At 38.3% G+C, this 26,220-nt stretch overlaps 3 protein-coding genes across 3 annotated transcripts; 1 reads left to right on the forward strand and 2 right to left on the reverse strand.

Moving 5' to 3' along the window:
• Positions 1–1,700: 1,700 nt before the first annotated feature.
• Positions 1,701–8,488, reverse strand: vash1 (vasohibin 1). Its single transcript, XM_008399339.2, has 7 exons — positions 7,561–8,488; positions 6,030–6,118; positions 5,686–5,742; positions 5,273–5,347; positions 4,474–4,855; positions 3,485–3,594; positions 1,701–3,049 (listed from the first exon to the last, which is right to left on the reverse strand). The coding sequence occupies exons 1-7, from the start codon at positions 7,774–7,776 to the stop codon at positions 2,980–2,982; spliced, it is 999 nt and encodes a 332-aa protein (XP_008397561.1). The 5' UTR covers positions 7,777–8,488; the 3' UTR covers positions 1,701–2,979.
• Positions 8,489–9,088: 600 nt separating this feature from the next.
• Positions 9,089–12,233, reverse strand: fcf1 (FCF1 rRNA-processing protein). The gene is made up of 8 exons (XM_008399341.2): positions 12,146–12,233; positions 11,062–11,126; positions 10,864–10,935; positions 10,628–10,776; positions 10,437–10,509; positions 10,259–10,346; positions 9,408–9,502; positions 9,089–9,323 (listed from the first exon to the last, which is right to left on the reverse strand). Exons 1-8 carry the CDS (start codon positions 12,146–12,148, stop codon positions 9,275–9,277), a joined length of 594 nt encoding a protein of 197 aa, XP_008397563.1. The 5' UTR covers positions 12,149–12,233; the 3' UTR covers positions 9,089–9,274.
• arel1 (apoptosis resistant E3 ubiquitin protein ligase 1) lies at positions 12,220–25,945 on the forward strand. The gene is made up of 22 exons (XM_008399340.2): positions 12,220–12,284; positions 12,892–13,107; positions 14,367–14,535; positions 15,833–16,053; positions 16,575–16,646; positions 16,799–17,025; positions 17,713–17,950; positions 18,064–18,233; positions 18,409–18,589; positions 18,667–18,911; positions 19,010–19,087; positions 19,163–19,304; positions 19,401–19,522; positions 19,651–19,726; positions 20,147–20,256; positions 20,359–20,538; positions 20,806–20,931; positions 21,903–22,032; positions 22,139–22,197; positions 22,313–22,402; positions 22,504–22,679; positions 23,960–25,945. The coding sequence occupies exons 2-22, from the start codon at positions 12,960–12,962 to the stop codon at positions 24,060–24,062; spliced, it is 3,063 nt and encodes a 1,020-aa protein (XP_008397562.1). The 5' UTR covers positions 12,220–12,284; positions 12,892–12,959; the 3' UTR covers positions 24,063–25,945.
• The last annotated feature ends 275 nt before the right edge of the window (positions 25,946–26,220 follow it).

Here is a 26,220-nt window from a genome sequence, read left to right on the forward strand (position 1 = left end):
TGATGTGTACAGTTAATTTATGTATGTTGGCCCAGAATAAGAGCTTCTCAAGTTTCTTTAACCATATTTTCTAAATATTGGTGCATACATAGATTATTTTCCCCGTGATTAATACTACAGAAACCTAGATCTTCTGGCATTTACGGCTTTAATGGAACTCTACGGCTCTCACAAACTCTTAAGCTAATTTCCCTTCAGCAAGTTGCAGAGAAACGACTTACATTTTTGAGCCATCAAAAAGCTGCTGGGATATTTGTGCTTTTACGATTTGGATGTGCTCCCTGATCTTAATTCTTGCAACCACTAAAAGTTATCAATAAAACCCCTCAATATGAGGAAGGCCAAACCTATTGGTGCTTACCATGATTACAGGATGCTGCCATCAGCATGCAGATGAAGTTTTGAAATGGATAAACTTGAGCCTCTGAAATAGAAATGTATGACACAGGCATAAAATGCAGGGCATTAGGCAATTCTTCCTTTTCTAATGAGAAATGCAGTTAAATATTTGGTCTGAATTATGACATAAATGGACCCTGCAACATGAGTCAGAATATACTTAAAAATCTAAAAAGACTGATTCATAACTATGAAATGGACGGTTCTGGTCCAAGTCAAAGTCCAGATCTTGATGTCATTCAGCTGCTGTGGAGGGACTGAAAACAGGCTGGACATGCAGGACACTTGTCAAGCTTCTGACAGCTGAAAGTGAAGAGTGGGACAGAAACTGATAAATGAATACAAGCATCACACAAATTATTTCAACCAGTAGGGACGAGACTTATTGGGAGTGAGCATCCCAATTCTATAATAATATTTTTTTTTGTAGGTGTCTTTTGTTTAATAATAAAAAATACATATGGTGATTAGCTGCAATTAAATCACTTTAATTTCCAAAGACAAATAAAAAAGCTTATGTAACAGTAGGTGAACATTTTGAGAATAAATATTTCAAGCGTTGTCCTAATTTTTCCACGATTGTAGTTTACTTAACTTCACCTTCTTAATCTTAACCTCATGAGTTACTGATGTCAGGTTTTAGCCAACTATTAACATCTGTTTTCAGGCCAGATTTCATCAAATGCACATTTTTCCCATGATAAAGCTGCTAGTGGTGGATACGGTAACATGCATGTTTTGATTGTACTTGCAATAAATTTTGGACCATAATTTTGCTTCTTGCAAAAAAAAAACAAAAAAAAAAAAACAAAGCAATCCATAAAACAAACAGATGTTAAACATAATTAAATGCCTAGTATGCAACATCTGGTGAATTGCAAGACTAATCTAAAATTGAGATTAGTGAATTTCACCCTGATAATCATGATAATCTGTTAAATTATAATGTGCTGAAACCTAACACTCCCTTACACCCCGTCAGTGTTTTTATTCTCTGGCTCTTCTGCTTTCATTTTACAGAGTTAGTGGCTTTGAGTTTCTTTTCCATAAACGTAAGACAATACTGGAACTTAGACTTCGTTTATTACTACACTGAAATATTTCTTGGTTTGTTTTTAACAGTTCTCAGCCTGCTCTCATTATTGTGTTGCCCTGAAATCCTGGTGAGTGAGACACATTCCCAGCCTGACATCCAGGATACTTATACTACTTCTAATAGTTCAATTAATCTCATTAGCTAAGGGATTTGGAAACACAGTCTATTCCCACAAGAAGTAAAAGAAATCTAACAGAAACAGAAACAAACTGATGTGACTCTTTATTGTGATTCTGTAAACTGTGTTTTTGACACAAAACAACTGCATTACAGAGCACTGAAGAGAAAACGGAGAACACTCAGCGAGCAGATCAAACTGTTGATGGTGGCGACATTCAGGAGAATGTGCAGTGTTTACTGATTACAAACACTGTGGGCACCATAAAACGATGTCATTTCCAGTAAAAAATACAAAAGCCCAGATAAAAGTGCTGTAAAAATTTCTTTACACCTAGTCGACACCATTTAAGGCAAGAGAAAGATGCTACAATTAAAATTTAGACACAAATAAAAGCTGGTATACCATGTGTGCAGTTTGAGTCAGAAGTTTACATGCTGGGTTTTTGCAATGATCCCAAAAATGTACCAAAACTGTTTTTGGAAAAGACCAAGCGGGGGGCGTCAAGATTCTGCAGTGAGAGAAATCTGAACCATATAAATTTGTGGAATATGCCCAAAGGCTGGGCTCACGCCGGAAAATAAAGCAATGATGAGCGTCTGTAAACTTCTGACCAGAACTGTACTGTGACGAAGATTTCAAATAGTTGACATCTATATATTGAATGCTGTGTTTGTTAGTTAGCTATAAGGAGAATCAATTTAATAGACAGACTGACAGATTTTATATCCTCAAAGGTTTTGGATTGTTCATTAAAGCGCCTTTTTACACTTGGAGATATACATTACATGTATATAGGTGAAGAAAATCTTTATTTCTCTGGAGACAAAACAGGTTTTGGGGTCACTAAAACCATTTTTTCCTATCCCATTTTTAAACAAGGCACAAGGGCAGCAGGTATAAACAAGTTACTACACATGTAGCTTTTGTCTAGTTGAATCTAAGTGATGTTACACTACGCAATCTGTCTTAAACTTACAGTACAGTGATACAGATTGTAGAAAAGCCTAACAGCATAGAGATGTGATATGTAAATTAATGCGTGTACACTTAGCAGTACTTATTCAAACATCATTTTGGGTTAAAGTAGCAAAACTGCAGTTATTTATTCATGTAAAAAAGCAATCTGCACATTTACTCCCTTTCTTCATAAACTGGGAGCTTTGCCAGCACCAATTACTGGAACGGTTACAGAAAAAAAAGGCCTGTAACAACGTAAGGAGAGCTGAATGAGGTGCTTGTTTCAGGAAGAACAGTTGCTGGTGACCTGTTCCAGAATGCATTCAGAAAACAGGCCAATGTCTACTCAAAGGAAGTAACCCGGTAGGTCCATCATGCAGATGTGTAGTAACAACAGAATCCTTCTTCAGACTCTAATCTGGTATCCATTAATATCGCTTGGTTTTTGCTCCAAACCCTTCTTCTCTCCAGAGGGGCTGGAACAAAAACAGAATCGCGATGATTAATTCTTATGCTGTTTCTTTAGCCTGATTCTATGAGCAATCCTATTATTAATACAGTGGAAAGTCTGCAAACCCATCTTAAAATGCCAGGTTTTTATAATGTAAAAATGAGACTTATTCCAAAAGTTAACTCTGTTTAAAAAAACAAACATCTTATGTCTTTTCAGGGAACAGTTTAAAAAAAAGTTGAAGAAAGACTGATTTCTTTTTCTACTAAGTTCTACAGGTTTTAAAGTCACATTAAAACAAGAGAATGGCTTTAAAATAATATATTGCCTTCTTTTTTTCAAAAATCAATAAAACTTGCAATTTCACCAGGTCTATGCAGGTCCTCTCTGTCTACTGTACATTAAGTGGCTGCATTGTTTTTATGAGAATGGATCATTAAGCGCATGTGATCAATCCTACCGTCTCTCAACTCGGCTGATCCTCCGGATGGGGCTCCCTGGTCCTTTGAGAGGAGAACCCATGCTGTTTCTCCTGTCCTTAGTAGGAGATGGAGGCGCTGGCTTTCCAATCTGCAAAAAAAAATAATTATATCACTTATTAAAAATTACATTCGAACATCAACAGTTCTTCTTTTAAAATGATTGTGCAGAGCACTCAGTAGGAAGGCCTCTTACTGATGGATGGAGCCGTTAGTTTTATTATCCACAATGTGCTGTATCATGGATACACTCATAATCTTGGCATGAGAGGTGATGACAGAGAAACATCTTGGAGAAATATACTCTCAACCAGCAAATCAGCTCAGAGTCACACTGGAGCAAAAGATCGAAGGAAATTCTGGCGCATCTTAATTATTATGATGAGTACGTTAATCACCTTCAGCAACTGAGTCCAAAAGGAGATTTAATTTTTAATACAAATCCAAAACTAATTTTTGGAATGATTATAACCTTACATAAGACTAATATAACGTTTTTTGTTTTATATTTATGAAGACATGTCATGGTGATGTTACGGTCAACGCAATCACAGAGAAGACTGTTGACTTTACTCCAGTTGGATCAGAATTTGTTATGCTAAACAAGAAAATGTAACTTCTCACACACGGAACTGCAGATAGACACTAGGTGGTGCTAGAGCTCCTTCCCTTTTTCCTCTGGGACAAAAAGTGCCCTTCTGAAATGTTTTTTTTTCCACAATGTTTTGTGTGGCCTGTAATAAATCTCACACTACTAAGCCGGCAATTTCATGCATCACACAAGGTGCCTTTTTTTTATACTTGAGCACCCCTGCCCCCCACCAAAATATCTCTGGACATCTCTTCTCTCAAATAACTTTATGGATTTCTAAAAAAGCTAGCTTCAGGATATAGCATAACACTATAAAAAGTAATCACCATCAGTAATATATCAAAATACACAATCAAGAAATTTGAAGCCCAACTGTACCTTCAGCCTCATGTCTCGAGTGTGTCTCTCCAGCTCCTTCCGCAATTCCTCCTTGCTCAGCTTGTCCACGTCCAGTATGGAGTGTTTCCACTCTATCTGCTCCACACTATGAGGGTCATGTGACACGTACTGGCCAATTTTAATCTTGCGCAGGGTGTGCCAGTAACCCCTGTAGGCTCCTTCAAATTCCTGAACCAAGTCCATGAGTGTTCGAAACTCCAGAGGCTTGAACATGAGGTCGTCCCTTCGGCTCATGCCCAGGGCGCCGAACCGCCCCCCGCTGTGAACCCCGAGCACAATGTGGTAGAAGTGGTTCCCTGAGAAGTGAGATTTAAAGCTGAGCGGGAATCGCTCCACACCGGCCATGTTGTTGGTGAGATGGCTACATCATTACATGTCAAGGAACTCGACGTCTGGAATTCCTTAAATATGGAGGCAGTGGCGGTTCTAGACCAGATTTACCAGGAGGGTGAGTGTTTTTTAAGGGGGAACAGAAGAAAAAAAAAAGCATCTTCTGCTGCCAGATGAAACTCTTGATTCTATCTCAATATGGCAGAAGCTAAAAGTGCAACGCCTTAATTTTTTATGTCATTGTTAAAGTAAAACTTTAAAAGTAGGAAATCAAATTGATCCAAGGGACCAATTATTTTTCGGTTTTTGTGCCAGCGCATCATAAGAAATGATTTAATAATATGTTTTTTTCGTCATTTTCCAAAGCTATTCCTGGGTCAAAATCACAACAGCAAATACATTTAACACAATCTGAATAATGCAACACGCTCTACAGCTTTAAAGATACATGGCCAGGATCACCGCCTCTAAACATTTAATCGGCAGAGCCTCTCTTGTCATCTCTTTAGCGATGTCCATCAACCTGTGAAAAAAAAAGAGAGTTGTTTATGTTATATTTATGTTTGCACAAAACATAAACACTAAATCTACATGTAACATGTGCAAAAACTGTTTTTGTCTTCACCAGGTCAACATTATTTCCATGAGTCAAGGAAATGGGATCTAAATCTAATAAAGCGAGGTCAGGAAGCTTGTTTCAGGCATCTGCTGACTGACATTAGCAGCTACTTGCAAAGCCCGGGGGTAAACAAGAGACGCAGCTAATCCGAATGCATCCCTGGCAGACGCAGCACCATCCCAGTTACCCTCCGAGGACGGAAATCTGTTTGTGTCTTTTATTCCAGAGGAAGAGTAACTCACGCAGTGAGAGGACGGCTTTTCTTAATCTCAAAAAACTGTGTTCCTGTGTGATTGTACCTGTAAGATACAGTTAAGGTTGAACTGTTACACGGGCATGAAGAGCAGCGTGAACAGAGACGAGGGCGCAGCTCTTTAGTGCTTTGTTATATTCATAGGCTGCTGATTAATAATGAATGACTCTCTGCACTAAGTGGAAATCATGGTTTTGGTACAGAGTGTAGAGTTTACACTGGATAGACTATATTGCACAAAATCCTTCATTTAATTTTACAAAACAAATCCCCAGCTAACTCATTTAGCATTAAATGAATGCAATTAAGCACTGTAAATGCATGGGAGGATACTGTAGTTCCCTGATGTACTTCTGTATGGCTTCCAGGCGCTGTGGGATGGTAGTCGTAGGTTGGTATGAAGGCACACTTGGTACTGGAATCTGTAGGGGGGGGAGGGTCAAACAACTGCATGACAACAACAATCACAATATTCACAGCAACTGAAGTCAGTTTAACTGGGTAGAATCATGAATATGAAAGCAAATTCAAAGAGCTTTAGAAGAAACTTGAACAAAAAAACTACTCAATTTCAGCATTGCATAAGAAGAAAGAAACAGAAAGAAATGAAATGTAAAAGAAATAAATAGCAGAGACATAATAAAAACGACTTCTTAAATAATATTTGACCTCAATGGGAAGGATATTGCCTCTTCAGTAAGACAGACAACACTCTGATCACAAGAGGATTCTAAATGGTTCACACCTGACAAGCAGCTTTGGAATGCATTTAGGCCCAACACCATTCAATGCCTTATAGACAGATAACAAGAGAAACTGTTTAGAACCAGGGGGGGGCAATACACTGATTTAAAGAATTTTATTCCATTTTTCTTGTATTGGTCAAGACCCTGCCAGCAGTGACACACAGAGACGTCTTAAAGACAGGGTGACAATAATTTCAACCAATGAAATTAAAAGCTGATTGTATTATCTCCGTGTTTGGATAGAAAACTCTGTATTCTGGAAATGTTTTGAAGATGATAGGAGGGTGGCGTAATAACAGACTTCACTTGGATGTTAAAATGTAGGTCACCAATGTTTTATGCATCCTTTGAGGATTTTAGCCTTATTCAGTCAAAAGCTTATAGCTTTATTTCTAACCTTGTCTTTTCTGCCTTGAGTTTGAACAAATGTTGCTGTATTCACCCGCTGACAGTATGAGCATAATAACTCAGCGATGGCAGTTAACTGTGGTCATGCAGCGGCGCTGATGCCAACCTGTGTGGTGTCAGCATCATTATGTTGTAAAAGATCCTACAACATTTCAAAATCTGAGTTGGGGGAAGCAGGTAAATGTTGAAGTAAAAGTGGCATTAGAACTGAGCCAGGAGGAACACCACATGTGGTCTTCACTTTCTCACATTAATAATTGCCAATTGACACAACGTAGTCTTAGTCTGCAAAGTAATCATGGAGCAAATTTAACAGAGAACCAGACAATCCCACACATTTTCCCATTCATTGCAACAGTCAGCGTGTTGTGATGTCAAATGTAGAACTGACATTCAGCAACACCAACAAAGGTGCTTTTTGATGAATCACCAGCCATTAAAGTTTTATCAATACTATCTCCTGGTTGCAACTTATAGAAACTATTTACCAAAATGGAAAAGTTTAGGTATGGGCATGTCACACTCTTTTCAAGAATGCAATTTTGTTTAGACTTTGCACTCCTCTCAATTTCATACAAAACAAAAACAATATCTTGATTTCTCTCACTCCCACTTTAGTGAACTGTGAAATAGTATGACAATGTCTATACTTTATTTACTTGAACAATTACAATTGATGAAATGTCTTGTAAGTTTGTTTTTTTGTTTACCTTAGGCAGGTCAGTGGCACCCCTTATCTCCTTGGCCAGAACTTCACCACCTGGGTGGATTCTGGCCACATGGCGCCACATCCTCTCCCATGTCTCCTCATCCATCGGGAGGCCTCCTCTGTTGACGTAGAAAGGCACCCCTCCATCCCTTAACTCTTCCTCCCCTTCGTCCTCCTCATCCCTCTCCTCTGCGGAGCCCACGGTGGCCCTCAGCATCCCTCCTTCAGCAGGCAGCCACACAGTCCAGATGCAGAAAAGTCCTGCCTTCGGTTCTGTCACTGGTTAATCAGCTTGCAGGTCTAAAGCAGGTTCCAGCAGCAGATGGTCATCTCATGACCTCCAGGAGATTATGGCATCAGTGTCTCACAAAAACAGTCAGTGAAGCTGTTATTAAAGGGGATGGCAAATCTCTCTTTGGTTCCTCAAGTTGAAGCAGACATTTAAAAATTGAAAAACAAAATATATATATTTTTTATTTTTGCAGCAAATGTTTTACACCTATCAAGCAGTCTGGAGGCCTTCTAGTAAACAGCTATCCATGCTTAATAAGACAGTAAAGGCGACTTAATCATGAGAATGATCCCCATAATGAATCTGTTCATCTTTCTATAAGTATCCATATTCTCTCCAATGCAACACCGCTAACGAGTCTGTCAGGTGGTGGACTTTGCAGGCAACAAAGTATTAGAAAATCCTAATTCCCTGTACCGCTGGAGGTCATTCACGCCTCAGATTTGCTAAAAATCGATGTCCCTTCGAGGTCCCATTTCTGCGACTTCCTTCATCCTTTCAGTCTAGGCTCAAATTATAAAATCCTTTCCTCCCAATCCAGCCGGCTCATTGTTCCTGCAGATGCTCTTCTACAGTGGTTTCTGAGTCCAACGAGCCGCTCAGACACTCCCCGAACTCCAACTACTGCGCATGCGCCAGTCTCAGAAAATGATCTCAGCGGTGACAAGTGCTGCATTCAGGTGCTCTTCGTAAGAAATCCGCGAATTATATTTGCAGGTGAATCTGAATTAAATAAAACCTGTAAAAGTTGATATATTTCAAACCTTAACTCAAGACGTAAAACTTATATATTCTACAGATTCAATACTGTTATTTCAGCTAAATCTGATGATAATGGATTACAGCTAGAAACCACAAAATTCAGTTTGTTATTGGTATTAGAATGTTACATGAGACCAACGAAAGGTATTTTCACACAGAGAGGTTTGGCTCTGGCCATGTTTTGCACTATATAATCATGAGGAAGTCTGCTGTCCAAAACATCATTGCTGTCTAATCTGGCTTGCTCACACCGTTGTATTGAAGTGGAAGGAAAAAGTGTGGTAGGAACAGTTGTACAAAGAAATAAACTTTTTCATTACATTCTAATTTACTGAAATGAACCTGTATGTACATAGGGTTGTGCAAGAATGTTATTATTATTTTTGGACACTTTTTTGGTCATATTTATTCTCAAAAAAACAAACAAACAACAAAACAAAAAAACAAAAAGAAAAAAACAGTTCAGTTAGTGATTTATTTATTCAGAAATTAAATGGCAACAAAATGTTTGAAGGTCACAAGAAATAATACAATATGAAAAGCAGAAATATTACCAAGCCCACTCCAGCAGTAAGTCAAATCTAAACACCTCTGCACTTTTACGACAGCAGTTGGTAGGAATCCTTAATTTATTTACACGACTAACTTTAGGGCAGAAATATCAAAACCTTGGGGCTCCATAGTCATCAGGCATCCGTTCAATATTATACCTGCAAACAGAATAAAAACGTATTAATAAAAACATCTAAAACATGCAAAGTGTCCAGATTCTGAGACAATTTGATATTTGTTACCTGTGATTTGAGATGTACATAATGGGCACTCCAGGTATCTTTCTGACTCTTCTCTTCAGATCTCTGTCCACAGTGGCCAGGATGTAACACTTGTGCTGCATAGAAAGTTGCATCTAATCAATCTCTATATTCATAAACATCACCACAATATGATGCATTTAACTGATTTAGCATGGTATCACCTAAAATAATATTATTCCAAATAGATTGTCTTTTTATTCTGTAAATTGCAACAGAATATGACATTTAGCAGAAGCAACTGATGGGACAATTAGCACTTCTGTTACTTAATTATAAAAGCGGTTGTTTGCCAATAATTTGACCATGTTGTTTTTTCTCCATTCTCCAACTGTGTCAACAGCCTCATTCGTTTCTGTGGCTCTTCAGGAGATTAAGGTCAAATCACATTTCACACTTTTCTACACCAACTTTCAGAATAATACCTACAAGGCAAAACTGCTCACATCTGTTCAACCTGTAATTTTACCCTTAAATAATTTTTTCATACACAAAAGAACCTGTCATTTGAAATGTTCCAATTTATGTTTTACAATATTGCGATTGTTCTTAAATTGATTTATTATTCCTCTATAATCAGAGCATAACCACAATTGGTTCCTGTGCCAAAAAAAAGGATATGCACAGCCCACAAATCAAAATGTTTTCATGTCATGCTTCCTAATAAAAGGGCTTATCATGAAGTTTATTTTACTGATCAATGTTTTGTTTTTCATAAGTTTTTTAATTTAGTTCACTTGCATTCACTTTAGCAGCTAAAAAGGCTAAAGTTAGACATTTTACCAATTTAGCTATATTCCTCTGGACGTTTTACTGCGATGCATTTATTTTACCTGGGTCACCCTTTGCACCAAACAGTCGTCAGCATATGTGCCCTTATGTGCGCATGGCAGACGCTCAAAACGTGGATCCTTGGCTATCCTGTCAAACAGAAAACATTGTTCAGATGGAAAAGAAGAACTACATACATGTTGTATGTCTGCAGAATTAAATGATTGCTGGAGGTGATACCTGAGAGCCACTCTGTATTTCATCCCCAGCTTCTCGATCTCAGCCATCACACAGTCTGTGATATAGGGTATACCTGAAGCAAATCACATAGCAGGGGGGAAATGATTTAATTTTATCTGTCATAACCATTAAATAACATTCTCTAACAGAGCATGCATTAAGTCTACATTTAGAGTTCCAATACTTCTTACATTTGGCATACAGGCAGTCCATCATAGACTGAACAACGTCCAGCTTGGCTTTAATGGAAAAGTTGATGAAATTGGTATCAACAAGAACATGGTATGGTGGGCCAAGTTGGGTGTTGTACTGGAAGAACATGCATGACGGATACTTGGTGCTGCAAGGAGAATGAAAAAAAAAAGGGTCAGAAACAGCACAGACCACAGGTTAAGATACAGTTTAGTGAGTTGAGTGGCTAACGTACACTTCCCGCTCCTTAAGTTCTGAAGGATCTTTCTTCTTCTTGTCTTTCTGTTTAGCACGGTCCTTTTCTTTTCTATAAAGCAACGGCAAAGTTCAAATGAGCTAGTTTTTTATGTTGAATCCAGTGGTCAAAGAACTGAAACAGGAAATTTATCAGGAAGATATGCAACCAAATTAAACTGCAGATTTTAGGACTTACATCCTAGGATCTCTGAGATTAATCATCCTTTTCATTGCAGCACATTTTTTTGTCTTCTGCTTCCCCTGAAAGAAACACACACATAGATATCAGATGAAATAAAATAATTGGTATCAAATGTTTAGAGCATCAGTTCCCAAATAACTAAGAGCAAAACACTCTAGTGACAGTTGTGTATTGAAACATATCAGTAAATCAATTAAATTAACAGCAAAGTATTGTTTTGCCAACTATTTAACATTGTTTTTCTTTTTATCAGTTGTAACATTTACAGTACATATATTGTTATTATTATTATTTTTATTTTGATTTTTGAAGGGGATTTCAAGGCTCCACACTTGATGGCTCAATCTTAAATTTAGAAATGACTAATTTATAACATCCCTTTGATTTAAATAATAATAATAACAATAATAATAATAAACATTACCAGAGTTTTTGTATTGGTTCTTGTAAAACTAACTCCACTTTATGCTTTATGAATCCCCCCTACACACTAGAATGGGCATTTCTTCACAACCCTCTCAAGGCTGCAACCACCCCATTACTTTTTCCTTCCACTCGACTTTCTAATAATATGCTTGAACAGTGCACTGAGTTAGCATCCAGCTCCTTTACTAAAGATTATTGTGGCTTACTTTTCCTGTGAAGTGTGATAACTGCGTAGGTCATGACATTAGAATTCGTCATTAACTTTTTTTTTTACTTGCTTGTGCTATATTCAGTTTTTCTGAGAAACTTTCAGGTTTTCCATAGCTACAAAGTTATTCATCAAATTAACAGAAAGCGCCTGAAACATATCGCTCCCTGTGCAATAAACAATCGTATGCGATTTTAAATTACATTCTCAATGATACCCTGATTTATGAATTTAGATTAATCTTATGTTTATAAGGTAGGTTTGCAATGCTGGCTTTTTTAGATGCTAGGCTAACTGTGCTAAAGCTAGTACTGTATATCTCAAAAGCATGTCTCCATAAAACACTGTACCAACAAACGGTGTAAAAGTGTAACAACCGAATTAAAAGTATTTCAACTCGAATGTTAACAGGTTAAGATGAAGTCGGAAGAAGTCCTTATTTACCATATTTCTGCGTTTCAGGCTTTTAGTCTCTGGAATCAGCTACCTTTCCTCTCCTCGTGTGTCGATAGTAAGACGTCATAAGTAAGCGACGACTCTGTCCGAACGTTCCGGTTGCTATGCTAACGACTGACAGGCGAAGGTAAATGCAGTGTTTATTAAACATGTATTACTTGCATATTTTATTGGCAAATGTAATACCTTGTTTCATCTCTGAAGTTGTATGTAGTTTTCTGTAAATATATTTGATTGTGCGACTTGATAACTACCTGTTATTGGCTCAGAGCTTTCTAAAAGGACGCCTGGCTAACCTGCTAGCTGTTAGCGCTGTGTTTTCTTTCTGAATGCTGCCGTCGTAGCAATCAGCCTCTGAGCGAGAATTGATTATGTTGCAGTTTACTTCATTGTTTCTCGCCCTTATTGATTTTTATTTGTCAGCCTACACGTTAAAATATATATTTTTTTCTTAGCTGTCTGCCAGGATACCTTTAATATATTAAGCTAGCTCAGACATCTCTTCAGTTTCAGTGTTGTTTCGAATAGGATTGTAAACACAATCAGATTGAGCTCGTTTTCCTGTGGTTTTCCCTCACTATTCATTATATTTACAAGATAATTCATTTACCTAGTGTTTCCATTCATTGACAAACTTCATGTTATACTGATTAACAAGCTCAAAGCTAAGCAGTACTTGTTCAGTCTTGCGTACATTTGATAATTTTGCCTTCACTTTTCTCATTCCATGGCAGGAGTTTGGGCTTGCCCGGCGGTGTGTGGCAGTTGTGAGAGCACGGAGGAAAGGCTGAAAGATGGTCTGATGGACCGCCGCTTCTTCCTGACTCTGCTTTTCTGCTCTGTGTCGTGGATCTTGTTCTGGGAAGTACGGTGGAAGAAAAGAAAAGAAGGTCAGATTGAGGAATGGCTCCAAGTACATAGCCTTTCTCAATACAGTCACTTATTCGAAGGTATGTTGTTTTTAGACTAGTAGTATATACTAGTATGAGTTGCAATATACAGTGTTTGTTTTCAGAAATTTCTGGGAAAATCTTTCTGACATGATTTTTGTGCATGTCCATAGTTCTCAAAATGTGATAAGCATCAATTGCATATCAGTATTTGGGTGCTCAAAATAGATTTTGGTATTTTCAAGGTAAATGTTGCATTAGCACATTACCTGTGCTTTATAGCTAAAAATATTAATGTTAAGTAGTTACTAAGAGTTCTCAGTCAAAAGAGATGATGTTGCCAAGGTCCTGTTTGTAGGTTAACAATAATTACAACTTCATTGTTTTAACAGTAACAAATGTGGTGTAATTTAAGTCCCTGAATTTACATGGAAACCAGTAAAAATCACAAACGATATTGACATCAGCCATTCAAAAAATGTTTATTTCATGATTTTCATTTTATTACACCAAAAACTGACATTCCTTACTGTAGACTACATTTTCACCAACAGAGAATATTCTGAAAATGATTACAGTGATAATATTTAGTATTAGTACAGTCAGCCGAAAATTTAATTACAATTGACAACATATTTAGTGACACTGCTTTTGAAAAAAAAAATCAGATTTGACATCAATGCATCATCTCATTGGAGGAGATGTGAGCAGCATGTAAGCGTGGATATTTAAACACCAAAGAACACCAAGTATGACATGTGGCAGAACTTTAAACTTTGCATCTCTGCAAGGATGGCTTTTTTAACATATTTTTTCAACACTTCATGCAGAGAGAAATTACAGTAACAGCTGCAAGTAGCTGCCTAAAAGGTATAGTAAGTTAACATTTAAGTGGTCGCTTGGGCTCTTCAGAATGGTCTGTTTAGCTGGTCCAAAAACTCATCAGTCATTGAACTACCAGCATTGTATCCGAGGGTTTGATTACACTCAGCAAAGCAGCGAAAATAATAACACAAGCGTTTTTTGCTCTATTTATGGTGTTAATATAGCAGATCCTTACAATTAAAACCTCATACATCCGAAAGGATGATTAAAACTGCTTAAAGTATCCTGTTTCTCATACAAGCACAGCAGTCTGAATGCTTGGTGCATTGTGTGTGATTTTTTTTTACATTGGGATTCCCAAGTCTGTGTAATTTTCAAGGAAACCCCCTCTGTTTGTTTTTGGGGGATGTATATTTTAAAGAACAGACATCAGCAGAGACTTGAATATTCTTGTACTTTTGGACATTTCTATGTGGTTTTTATGTGTCGCACAGATGTGCAGACGCTGGAAGAACTGAGTCTGAGTGCGCTGAGTCGTCTGGAGGAGGTGGTGAAAGAGCAGCAGCACTGGAGGGAAATTGCAGAAGCTCACATCAAGCTGCTTCGAGACTTTGCCTTCCAGGAGTGGCTTAGCTCGCAGAACCTAGAGCACTACCACCACATGTAAGCATAAAAAGCTGTGTGACATGAATTCATGAACACACTACTTGGGGATTAGTACTTTAATGTCATCAACTTTTTTATTTTAGGCGCTGCATATCTTTATGACTTACCTTGTTTTGGTTGTTAGGTTAAAGTTTTCTAGATGCTAGAAAGGATTATATTTAGATATTCACATAAAGGTAGTGTTTCCAGTCTGCTGACACTGACCCATTCAGACTTCTATGTATTATGCACCACAAATCTGGAACAGACTTCCAGAAAACTGCAAAACTGCTGGAACACTGAGCTCCTTTAAATCAAGGTGAAAACCAAAGTTGTTTAGAGTTGCTTTTGATAAATAATAACTGGGACACCGATTAATTCTAGTCTGCTTTACAACTTTTTATCAATTTATTTTTGGCCATTGTAAAGTTTTATGTTTGTGTGTGTGTGTGTGTGTTATCATTTTTTTTATTGTGAATCACTTTGAAAAGCCTTATTGCTGAAATGTTATGAATAAATTTAACTTAACCATTTAACAGTAAAGAAGGCTCTAACTTCTCATCTTGATTTACTCAGAGTTAAATTTAAGTCTTTATTAATCACATATTTCAATAAAATGTTCTGTTCTCACAGTCAAATTAGTTTGATAGAATACAATTGCAAAGCAAAATGTTAAGCTCTGACAAACCTAACCTGAGTGATATTGTGGCCCTAACTCCCTACTCAGATTGGTGTTGACTGTGGATAATGTAGCTAAATGAGCTTCAAAATACTATGGCAAGTAAGTCTGCACTGTCCAACACAATTAAAAAAGGGAACAATGGTATAATTCTAAAATTGCATATCATGGGGAAGGAAGTACAAACACTACCTTTTTTGGTTTTTATTTCAAATGTCATCTTGACCACAAACTTGGAACTCATAAGTACACACGCAGCAGCTGCTTACGCAGGAGTTTAGACCGACTATTAAAACTTGCAACAGGAAATTACTGTTTAGCCATAAACAGTTAATCAGTTTGCAGAGCATTTTTTTCTCTCTCCTTGTCTAAAAAATATATTTAGAATGCATACACTGGACAAGCTGCTTCTTTGCCTCGCACCTTGTTTATCTGAAAACACTGGGGATTGCCATCTTGCACAATTTCACAGAAACTGGTTTTATCCAAAGGATGTGCAATAACAGCAGCTGTGTGGCTTAATAGACGGTAGCGTACAGGAACAGCAGCAGGTGGAGTGGTTTTGCAGTAGAATGCTATCTTTAGTTATTTATCTACCCAAAATACTTTCATTTTTGTTTTTTCTTCTCACACCAGACTGAAAACCTTGGGTTGTATGAATCTGGATGACCTGTCTCGATTCGACAGTCAGCTGCAGCTCTCTTTAGCTGCCTGGGGTTACTATTACGACGACTACATAAAGCTGTCCACAGGCATCAAGATTCTGCAGACCTCTAGAGGGAGTCGAGACCAGGACTACGAGATCCGGCTGGTGCGCAGCCTTGCTGAGAGGCGCCTGAATGAGAAGTGGTCAACTGGTGAGACGGATTATTTTTCTGTTTCTTTGAGCTGTGGTTGCTTCCCTTCAGCTTTTACAGTCAGGGTGTAAATAAGGGACAGGTTGCGTTTGAGTATTTCTGTCTGTAGAAAGTTCACTCGTCGAGTGTGACTCAGTAAGGCAGAACAAAAGTTTTCCATGATGACACTCGCGCATGTGTAGCCTCCGTCAACTTAAGTGTTGCTTTACTTGTATGCAGAGCACAGAATTTTCTCTCAGTAAACCGTAACTTTTACGTTCACAGTGATAACAATAAGTTGTTTTAAATAATAATGTATTACAACTAAATGTTGTCTTGTTCTTGATGATTAGCTATTACTCTTGTTCCTCAACATTCCTTTCTGTAGGTGTGGTTTTCAGCATGCCGTAGCTTAAGACAAGTCATATGGAAGATCATGATAAAATGCAAAAGTATAAACATTAAAATTGAATTTGATGCTTTAGAAAAAAAAGTTATGTATAAATGTAATCATTATTGTATTTTTTTTTTGTGTTCCTCAGCGGGAGCTCTCCTTTTTGGCTGTACTGTGGCACTGTGCTTTTTGATAAGGGACCTCATGTTTTACGTGATTGGTGAGTTCAGGATACGCTGTTGGGTTGATTGATGGGTAGAAAAAAAACAAACAAAATAACAGGCAAAGCTGCACAAACACATTTACTAAATGTGTTTGTGCAGCTTTAATATAAAATAATTCTGCCCAGTAATTCCTCCTTTCTTTTGGCAGGTGGAATTACTGTTTCCATCATAGCGTTTTTCTTCACCATCAAGTTCCTCTGTGAACTCGCAGCTAGGATCGTTAGCTTCCTACAGAATGAGGATCCTGGAAGAAGAGGCGACCGCAGCATCTATGACTATGTCCGCGGCAACTACCTGGACCCTCGTTCCTGTAAGGTGTCGTGGGACTGGAAGGAACCACAGGAAGTCGGGCAGACGATGACCTTTAGAGTTCAGGTAAAACAGATTTTGTAAAAGGCATTAAGACTAAAAATACACAGTGTTTTCAGCATTTTATCCTGTCACATCAGTGTTTGTTGTTATATTTTAAATGGTTTTTACTCATTGTTGTTTGTAGTCAAGCTTAAGCTTTGGCAGGTGGCATGGGAAGCATCAGTGAACATCAGTCTTTAAATCTCTTTGTTGTAGTGCTGGCTGTGTGGTTCAGGTCATTTCTAGGTGATTCTCCACCCCAGTGACAAGCCTATCACAGCTTCTAGCAGCTTTTCTTACTGGATTGACCTGAGTTTAGCTCCACCTATCAATGCAAAAACTGCCACCACAATGTGTTACTGAGGTGTTAACATCTCAGGGCAGTTTGCTCCACTTGTTTTTATTTCCTGGTAATAGAATAAATGGGGCTGAATACCAATGTATGTGAAACCTTTGAGATTTTTATTTGTTACACATTTCTTAAGTTGTGCATTCCTTTTCCTCTCTCTTCCTAATTATGCAAAGCCTTGCATTGATCTGATTCATAAAGTCCACCAAAATGAATTGAATGTGTTGCTGAACTACTGCAAACTGTGAACAATTTAATGGGATATCAATAAACATGAAAGACTCTGTATCTACTATAAAAGCCATAATATCTGTTGATAAATATAAAGTTGTTGTTCTCACATGGTGCTTATGCTGTTTCAGCTTTTTTACAAGAATGGTCAACCTTTCCCTGCGCATCGGCCTGTGGGTCTGAGGGTGAACATCACCCACATCGAACTGGCTCTGGACATCCCGGTCACCCAGGAGGTTCTGCAGGAACCGGAGTCCAACGTTGTGAAAGTGGCCTTCACGGTGCGCAAAGCTGGACGCTACGAGGTTGCTGTAAAGCTGGGTGGCCTCAATGTGGCCTACAGTCCTTATTACAAGATCTTCCAACCAGGTGTGAAGATAGTTTAATTTTCTTGGGCTTGATTTATGTTTTTTTTTTTTTTTTTTTTTTTTTTTTTTAAGATATCTCATAATTTTTTTTTATCTTGTAATTTCTTCTCACAGGTACAGTTGTTCCATCTAAAACCAAGATAGCCTACCATTTCTCCACCCTGGTGCTAACCAATGGCCAGCAGCACACTTTGCAAATTGAACCCAGGGACGAGTACGGAAACCCCACCAGTAACTCCACGTCACTTACAGATGAAGAAAACTACAGTGTCCATATTCACTCTGTAAGAGAAAACGTCTTGTTCTTTTTCTGACAAAAAGTCAAGTAAAAGTGAAAATCTGAATTTATTTTCAAGCCCTGTTAATTATTTTTTTTTTTTTGCCTACTTTCTTCACAGTGAGTTAAACTTTGCCGGTGTTCATGCTACTGTTTCCTGTTTTTTTTTCTTTTTTCTCCAGCTTGGTACTGTGGACGATGACTGCTCAGATGATTTCTACAGTAAGTCAGTTTCACTCAACAAGCAGCAGTGCCAGGTTTTACTGAGACTCACCCTTAGGAAGACGGGTTGTTTCAAGGCCCGGATCTCTTATAAGGATCAGCCGCTCAGCAACGGGGAGTTTGACATAATTGTTCTCAGTGGTGAGCTTCCTCTTTTTGCCCAGTAGGTCGTTTTTATTAGCCTGTGTCTTCAGAGCCTAACACTCATATCTTTTCAGAGAATGAGAAGTCCTGCGTGGAGAAAAACGTGTCCACTCCAGGCATTAGCATCTACTTCGAGGCGTATCTTTACAGCAGTGGCAACTACAGCAGTTCATCGTGGCAGTTACCGGCCTCCTCTCTGCTGGCTCCTCAGAGGAGGCCCTCTATGGGCGAGGAGGACGAGGAGCACGACTCTCCTGTGGAGGGACAACCAGAGAAGGTGAAGAAACCAAAAAAAGTCTACTGCTACATATCGCCAAAGGTGAGTAGTGGACCTTAAACATTATGTCTGCTTTTTCCTTGTTTTGTATTGGATGTGTTTAAGTTCACTGCAGTGATTTTTGGACGTTTGTCAAACAGCAACTATCTGTAAAGGAGTTCTACCTGAAAATTATTCCATGGCGCCTTTTCACCTTTCGAGTATGTCCAGGAACCAAGGTAAGTAAAACGAGACTCCAATTAAGGGCCATTTTTACTTTCTGTTAAAGCTAATAGTAGCCTTTTTCTTTTCAGTTTACCTATTATGGTTCAGACCCAGTTCATAAGTATTTAACTCTAGTGGTGGACGACGGCATACAACCTCCTGTGGAGCTCAGCTGTAAAGACAGAAACATCATGGCTGCCACCTTCATTCGCTTCCTGCACAAAAACATTGGTTTGTCTCAGCCTGGCAAGGATTTTATTGCTCCTGGGAAAAAAAAAAAAGACCAATGACGATTGTGTGGCAACAATGTCATGTTTTTGTCTCCAGGCGGCTCTGAGACCTTTCAAGATAAGGTAAACTTCTTTCAACGTGAACTCAGGCACATTCACTCCAAGAAACCTCGCACCAAAACCTGCCTAAAAATCACTCGACATGCTATTCTTGAGTCGGTGAGTGCGTTTTCCTTTTCTTTGATAATAAAAGCAGTCTTCAAAAAATAAAATAAAATACAGGAGTAATATAATCCCAGCACTCTTGTGACAGCTGAGGTAATTTTGATTCTTGTGGTATTGTGCAGTCGTTGAAGGTTACAAGGAACTTCTCTGTGTCAGACTGGAGTAAAAACTTTGAAGTTGTGTTTCAGGATGAAGAAGGTAAAAAAAAAAAAAAAAAGCATTTTTATGTACAGTGTCTTATGAACGTATTCATACTCCCTTGAATCAAATTAAAAACACACTTTATTATATTGATATTTTATGTAACAGACCAACACAGTCAATGTCTGGAAGTGGGAGGAAAGTGAAGCATGATCAAGTAGACATCTGAAAAGTGGGGTGTTAACAGAGGGTTTAATTTGTGCTGCACTCTACTTTTCATTCTACTGCTCCTTCACACACTGCTTTGTGTTGGTCTATGACATAAAATCCCAACAGAATAGACCATTAACAATGTGTAGTGTGATTAAAAAAAAACATTTAACAGGTATGAATACTTTTGCAAGACCCTGTAACTATCTAATTTATCTAAGTTAAAGTGACGCATGGAGTTGATGACCATATGGTTTGTTTCTTCAGCTCTCGACTGGGGTGGGCCTCGCAGGGAGTGGTTTGAGTTGATTTGTAAGACCCTCTTTGACACGTCCAACCAGCTGTTTACCCGTTTCAGTGAAAATAACCAGGGCCTCGTGAGTTATTCCTTCTAAATATTTCCATGCTAAACCGTTATATTCCAAGTTGGGCAATATATCGCTATAGAAACTACAATGAGACCATCCTTCATTCTCCAGGTGCACCCAAACGCTGACAGGCCGGCCCACTTACGCCTGAAGATGTACGAGTTTGCTGGTCGAGTCGTCGGAAAATGTTTGTATGAGTCCGCTCTGGGCGGAGCCTACAAGCAGCTGGTCCGAGCTCGCTTTACGCGTTCCTTCCTGGCCCAGATCATTGGCCTTAGGATGAACTACAAGGTGGGAAGATCGTTGTTTTCATTGTTTACACTGGTCTGTCATTAGGGGTGTCTCATCATTTAAACATGCTTCACAAAGCCAGGAGACGTAATCTGGTTCTTGGGATTATTTATAGAAATCCAGTCAGCATGTTGTGGTGTTTATCTAACCTGCTACGGGTTTCTAAAACTCTCCCTAGCCTTTAAAATCTGTTTTTGAGAAGATTACATGGTTTGTTTGTTTTGAAAATGCAAGTTTTCTGTGTTCTTGATCTGTTTTTCGGCTTAGTACTTCGAGACAGACGACCAGGAGTTCTACAAAACTAAGGTCTGCTTTATCCTAAACAATGACGTGAGTGAAATGGACCTGGTGTTTGCTGAGGAGAAGTACAACAAGTCAGGCCAGCTGGAAAAGGTGAGGCAACACTTTGGAAAGGAAGCCCCCTTCTAATCTTTAAAGCAATTTCATCTAGATAGAGGCAATAAACTAAATAAAATTAACCAGATTGCTTGTTTGGCAATAATGTTCTTTTGCTTATGAAGTGGAAAGTGGTGGTTTCACACAGTGGAATTTCTTACATGCTTTTGCTTTTGCTCCACGGTTTAAAAGCAGCTGCCAAATAAAATGAGCTTTAAAGTCCTGTGGCTGAATTATAAACATCAAACTTAACTGGATTAGTTTCTGAAAACATCAGTTTTTCACCAAGTCATAAATCAGAAGACGAGCATGCTGCCGTATTGGAAAAATGTGTTGCATAGGTCTAAACAGAAGGAATTGAGTTGTTTCATGTGAAACATTTAAGTTTCACATCGTTTGTGTGTGAAGATGAAAGCTGTAGAAGACACTGTTCTGCTCATTCAGGGCAGGCCACACTACTTTAAATGGGACTTTGCTGCCTTGTTTTATTTATTTTGCATATTTAAATATCAACTGATCATTTTATAAGTTAATGCTCTTAGTGTCCTCAAAGGGTCACATAATTGACAACTAAATTAATTAGAAAGTAGGCCAGTCACCTTAAAAGTTTAAGCAGTCAGCATGCAGAGGTGAGTGAAACTACTTCAGTATGTCATGTCACTGCATTACATGACATAAAGTAATGTTATTGGGTGGTGCAGGGAGGCATATATGCTAATTAGGCATAACAGATATATTAAACAGCTTGTGAACATTTTGTCATTAAAGTTGATGTGTTAGAAGCAAAAAACAAATAAAATGCTGAGCAGTGCACCTTCAGGTGTTTACTATAATCCATGCCTTTCAAAGGTCCTTTGGGTTATTTCACCAGGACATGATTCATGTATGAACCGGTGCTGTGAACAGTAACGTGATCGGGCTGCTACATCCAACACAAGCTGATGTTCTTTATTGGATTCTGATTGCAGGTGGTGGAGCTGATTTCAGGAGGAGCCCAGATCGCCGTCACCAATGACAACAAGATTCATTACCTCAACCTGCTCGCTCAGTACAGACTAGCCAGCCAGGTGCGGGACGAGGTGGAACATTTCCTGAAAGGTTAGGTGATGTCTGCAGCCACACTCTCACTGTTTGCGCAAGCTGCTTTCATTCGATCTTTCCAGTTGCGCTTACATCTAGAGTATAACTTCCTAATTCATTGCAGGTTTAAACGAACTAGTTCCAGAGAATCTGTTGGCCATATTTGACGAGAATGAGTTGGAGGTAGGTGTGTTTTGTTTTGGGACATGATTTAAGATTCAGCCTGACTTGTTGTTCTTCAAGTAATCTTTAAAACGATCATCAGATAATCATGTCTGTTTACCTGTGCTCTCATCAGTTGTTAATGTGTGGAACGGGTAATATAAACGTGCAGGACTTCAAAGCCCATGCTGTGATTGTCGGAGGATCATGGCACTTCAGAGAGAAAGTATGTTAACGAAGTTATCTCTCTGAATTATGTTCCGCCAGCAGAGTGCTGTCTGAGACAGTCATTTATTTCTTCCTGTTTCCTCTATTTTTCCCCAACAGGTCATGAAGTGGTTCTGGGCGGTGGTGTCCAGTTTCACCCAGGAAGAGCTGGCTCGTCTGCTGCAGTTCACCACCGGCTCCTCCCAGCTTCCCCCCGGAGGATTCAACACGCTCTGCCCCTCATTCCAGATCATTGCAGCCCCCACACACAGCACATTGCCCACTGCACACACCTGGTAAGGAAAGATGCACAGTGCGGCAGTGTACGTTTCATAAATATCAGCAGTACAGTAGATATACAGTATTTGCAGTGATCCATCTGCTAAAAGCTAAGCTTTCAGGTAATGGATCCAAGAGAATGACCTTGTTGCTGCAAAGTTACTGATTTAAATGTCAGTTTCATTTCAAAGTTGCATGCTTGTGCCCAGTTCCTCTTGCATAGTACAGAAAGAATCTCCTTTTTTTTTCTGGATTCTAAAGACTTTTTCATTGGCTGCACAATATGCTAAAGGTGTGTCATTATCTCATTACTGAATGCAGTGTACCTATTGCAGAAAACACCTGCAATAAATGTTATTTACGTCCCATGCACTTGGGTTCTCTAATACCTCTGAAGACACTTGTTTAATGCAGCAGAAAGTTTTATAAAGTGAAAAAGTGACAAGGTGGAAAAGTTAATAAGAAACTATAACTGTGTTTATTATTAAGGTCATGGCTACTCTTGCATCATAATTAACTCCAAAGAATGAATGTTTCTGAGGAGCTCTCCATTCACTAAAAAATTAAATAAAAAGCACTTGGGGGGAGGTTTCTAGATTTTTATTTATTTATTTTTAAAAATCTTTTAATGTCTGAAAATGACAGAAATATTCTTCTAATTGACTTCATACAAATTAATAAGCTAAATGTTATTTTGTGGTAAAAAACAAAAAACACAAACAAAAAGAAAACAGACCAACATTAGCAGCTGTCTTTTCTCCTGTAATTACAGCAGGAGGCTGACCTGACTAAATACAAAATAATAGGTAATCTACCACCAGTAATTATTAGCATCATGTTGGATTAGTGAGAACATTTATCATTTAGCAAATAATTAACCTGTCAAACATGTAAAGGAGCAGTATTATATGTTTTCCAACCCATAGTGCCATTTTATAGCACAATCAAGTGTCTGTCGCATTCAATTGTTATATAAATGCTGTATATATCAAATTTGACATAAACATGACAGGAATTTGACTTTGTAATCTAACGCCTAGAAATTGGCCCTTTGTTTCTTTGACAACTCCTGCTGCAATCAAGTGGTCATGACATCGCTACTCTTTTAACACTTTAGCAACAAGCATTGCACTTTACCAACAAATCTTGTTAAAGTGTTTGGGTTGTAATTTTACAAAATGCGTAAAAGTCCAAGCATCATGAATAATCTTGTAAGACCACTGAATATGATCTGCTTTTAATCACTGCTCTGTGTGAGACTGCTGTAAACTTCACCTAAATCTGTCGTTGTGTCCAGTTTTAACCAGCTGTGCCTCCCGACCTACGACTCCTACGAGGAGCTGCACAAGATGCTGAAGCTGGCCATCAGCGAGGGCAGCGAAGGCTTCGGCATGCTCTGACTCCTCCATCACTGTGGCTCCTCTCATTCACATGAGGACCAGCACTGCTCCACTGCCCCGGTTTCCTGCATTCATCACCATCCAACAGCCCCAACATCTCGGCAGTCCCAGTGCGTCTCCATCAGGAGGAGTGAGATATTCAGGAAGTCCTGTTAAACTGAGAAAAAAAAAAGGACTGCGGCTTCAGTCATATGAACCTTGTTACTACTGTATGTACATACAATTGAATTTAGAAATAGAAACTGGGGGGGGAAAAAACGGTGATATTGGGAATAGTTTTATTTCTGCTTCCCAGAGTTTGCTTTAGCTTTATGCGCTTTGAAAGACATGTTACAGGAACAAAGGCCTTGAGTTTTATTGTATAATAACTGCTTCTTTTGCATTTTGCAAACAGAGGAACACTTTAAGTGCAACATCAGCCTCTACATGCTGTGGGTCATTCATCTGCAGCACTTTGGCCTTAATCGATCAGGGACTGATATGTGTTTTATGTAAATATATAAGCTCATTCTTTTAATTCAGAACCTGTACAGAGTAATGTGTGTGTGTGTGTATAGACATTTTCTTTTGATGTGTCGTTTAAAGAGAAGGGATTTAGTTGTCACTGCATGTGTGCTAGAGTTGTATTTTTTTGTTTGTTTGTTTTCATTTGCCTGCTGGATGTGAAGAAGGGGTTTTAAAGGAAGCCAAGTAGTTTCTATTTTCTGTTTTTACCTTTTTGAGTTTTGGGAAAGTAGCTTGTTGACCCATGTTTAATAACCTGCCTTATCCAGTCCCTTTGCCTCTGATTGTAACCAGACAGTTGCTCTGGTGAAGGAAACATATGTGACAGTAACAGAATATGAATGAATGAAGGAAGTTTTTGTTCAATCCCTATGTAAGTTTTATTTTATTGTTTCTTTGTAAGTCACCGTCTTTCATGCGTTTACCTCAGGATGTCCTCTGACACCTATGCATCAACTGCTCAGTGAGTTTCCACCCTCACTCTAACACCTGTAGCCATGTATTTTTGCATTCTGGGTAATTTGTTGGACAGCTTTGTACTTTTTGGGAGTATATGCTGCTTTTTTTTTTTTAAGTTATTGTGAAACTATTTATTTTAATACTTTGAGAGTTGGCAGTACTCTGAGCCAATGGACGTTGTTGGTTTGATGTTTCTGTGCGTAGTTGTTGCATTTGTTGCTGTTAAAGAGTTTACATTATCATTAGTCATTTTGTAATAATATGCCTGTAGGGGTGTTTGTACTGCATCGAGTCCATGAGAGGATTTTTAAAAATTATTTCAATATTTTTAATGTTGTGTGTAATTCCCACATACAGACTAATTAAGTTTTACTCTCTGTTGGCTCTGAATTCAGTTTAGCTTTTGAGAGGTTGAGCTTTTCAGATGGTAAAGACACGTCAAGTAATTTTTAACATTTTTTTTTTTTAGCTGGCCTTTTGAAACGATAACTACAGATTTGTTGTTTTTTTTTGGGTTGTGCAATGTTTAGAACAGAGGTGAGAACTGAAATGTGAATATTTCATCAGGGCAACATTTCAGTGTGAACACCAATGGCTGAAAACGTATTTCTCTGTACGGAAAAGAGAGGTTTAAGCATTACTCGTGTCATATGAAGCTTCGAAACAACAGTGAACAAGGTTTGCTTTGTTTTTAATATTTTTTTTTTCATGGTTTTACTTTTCTAGTCGATATAATGCTTGAATGGACTTCTGGGTGAGATGGCCTGAGCGTGACTTTTACTGATGTATATATTGTGAATTGGGGATGTACTACTTCTGTTTTTCCTTTTTTAAAGACAAGCCTCTGCGGATGAATGTTCAAAGATTGTCTGGACTGCAAGTCCCTCATGTATTGGAATAAAAATATTGGGATAAATTTATCTTTTGAGCATGTATTACAAGCAGATTGGGTGTATATAGTGAGGGTTCCTATTCAGCCAGAAAAATTATGGCATGGAAAAAGAAAATGTAGTATTGAAAAGTTTGTTTCGACACTTTTATTCTTTTTGTTCTGATTCATCTGCCATTTCATTTTTTTTAATTTGTCCATCTATTCCTCTGTTCATTATCCATCAGTTTGTCTGTTGCCTTTTATCCATCAACCAACTAACCTGCCAGCCATGTATACATCCATCTATTTGTCCATCACACATTT

This window comes from Poecilia reticulata, linkage group LG22, assembly GCF_000633615.1.
Source record: "Poecilia reticulata strain Guanapo linkage group LG22, Guppy_female_1.0+MT, whole genome shotgun sequence".
Lineage (NCBI taxonomy): Eukaryota > Metazoa > Chordata > Actinopteri > Cyprinodontiformes > Poeciliidae > Poecilia > Poecilia reticulata.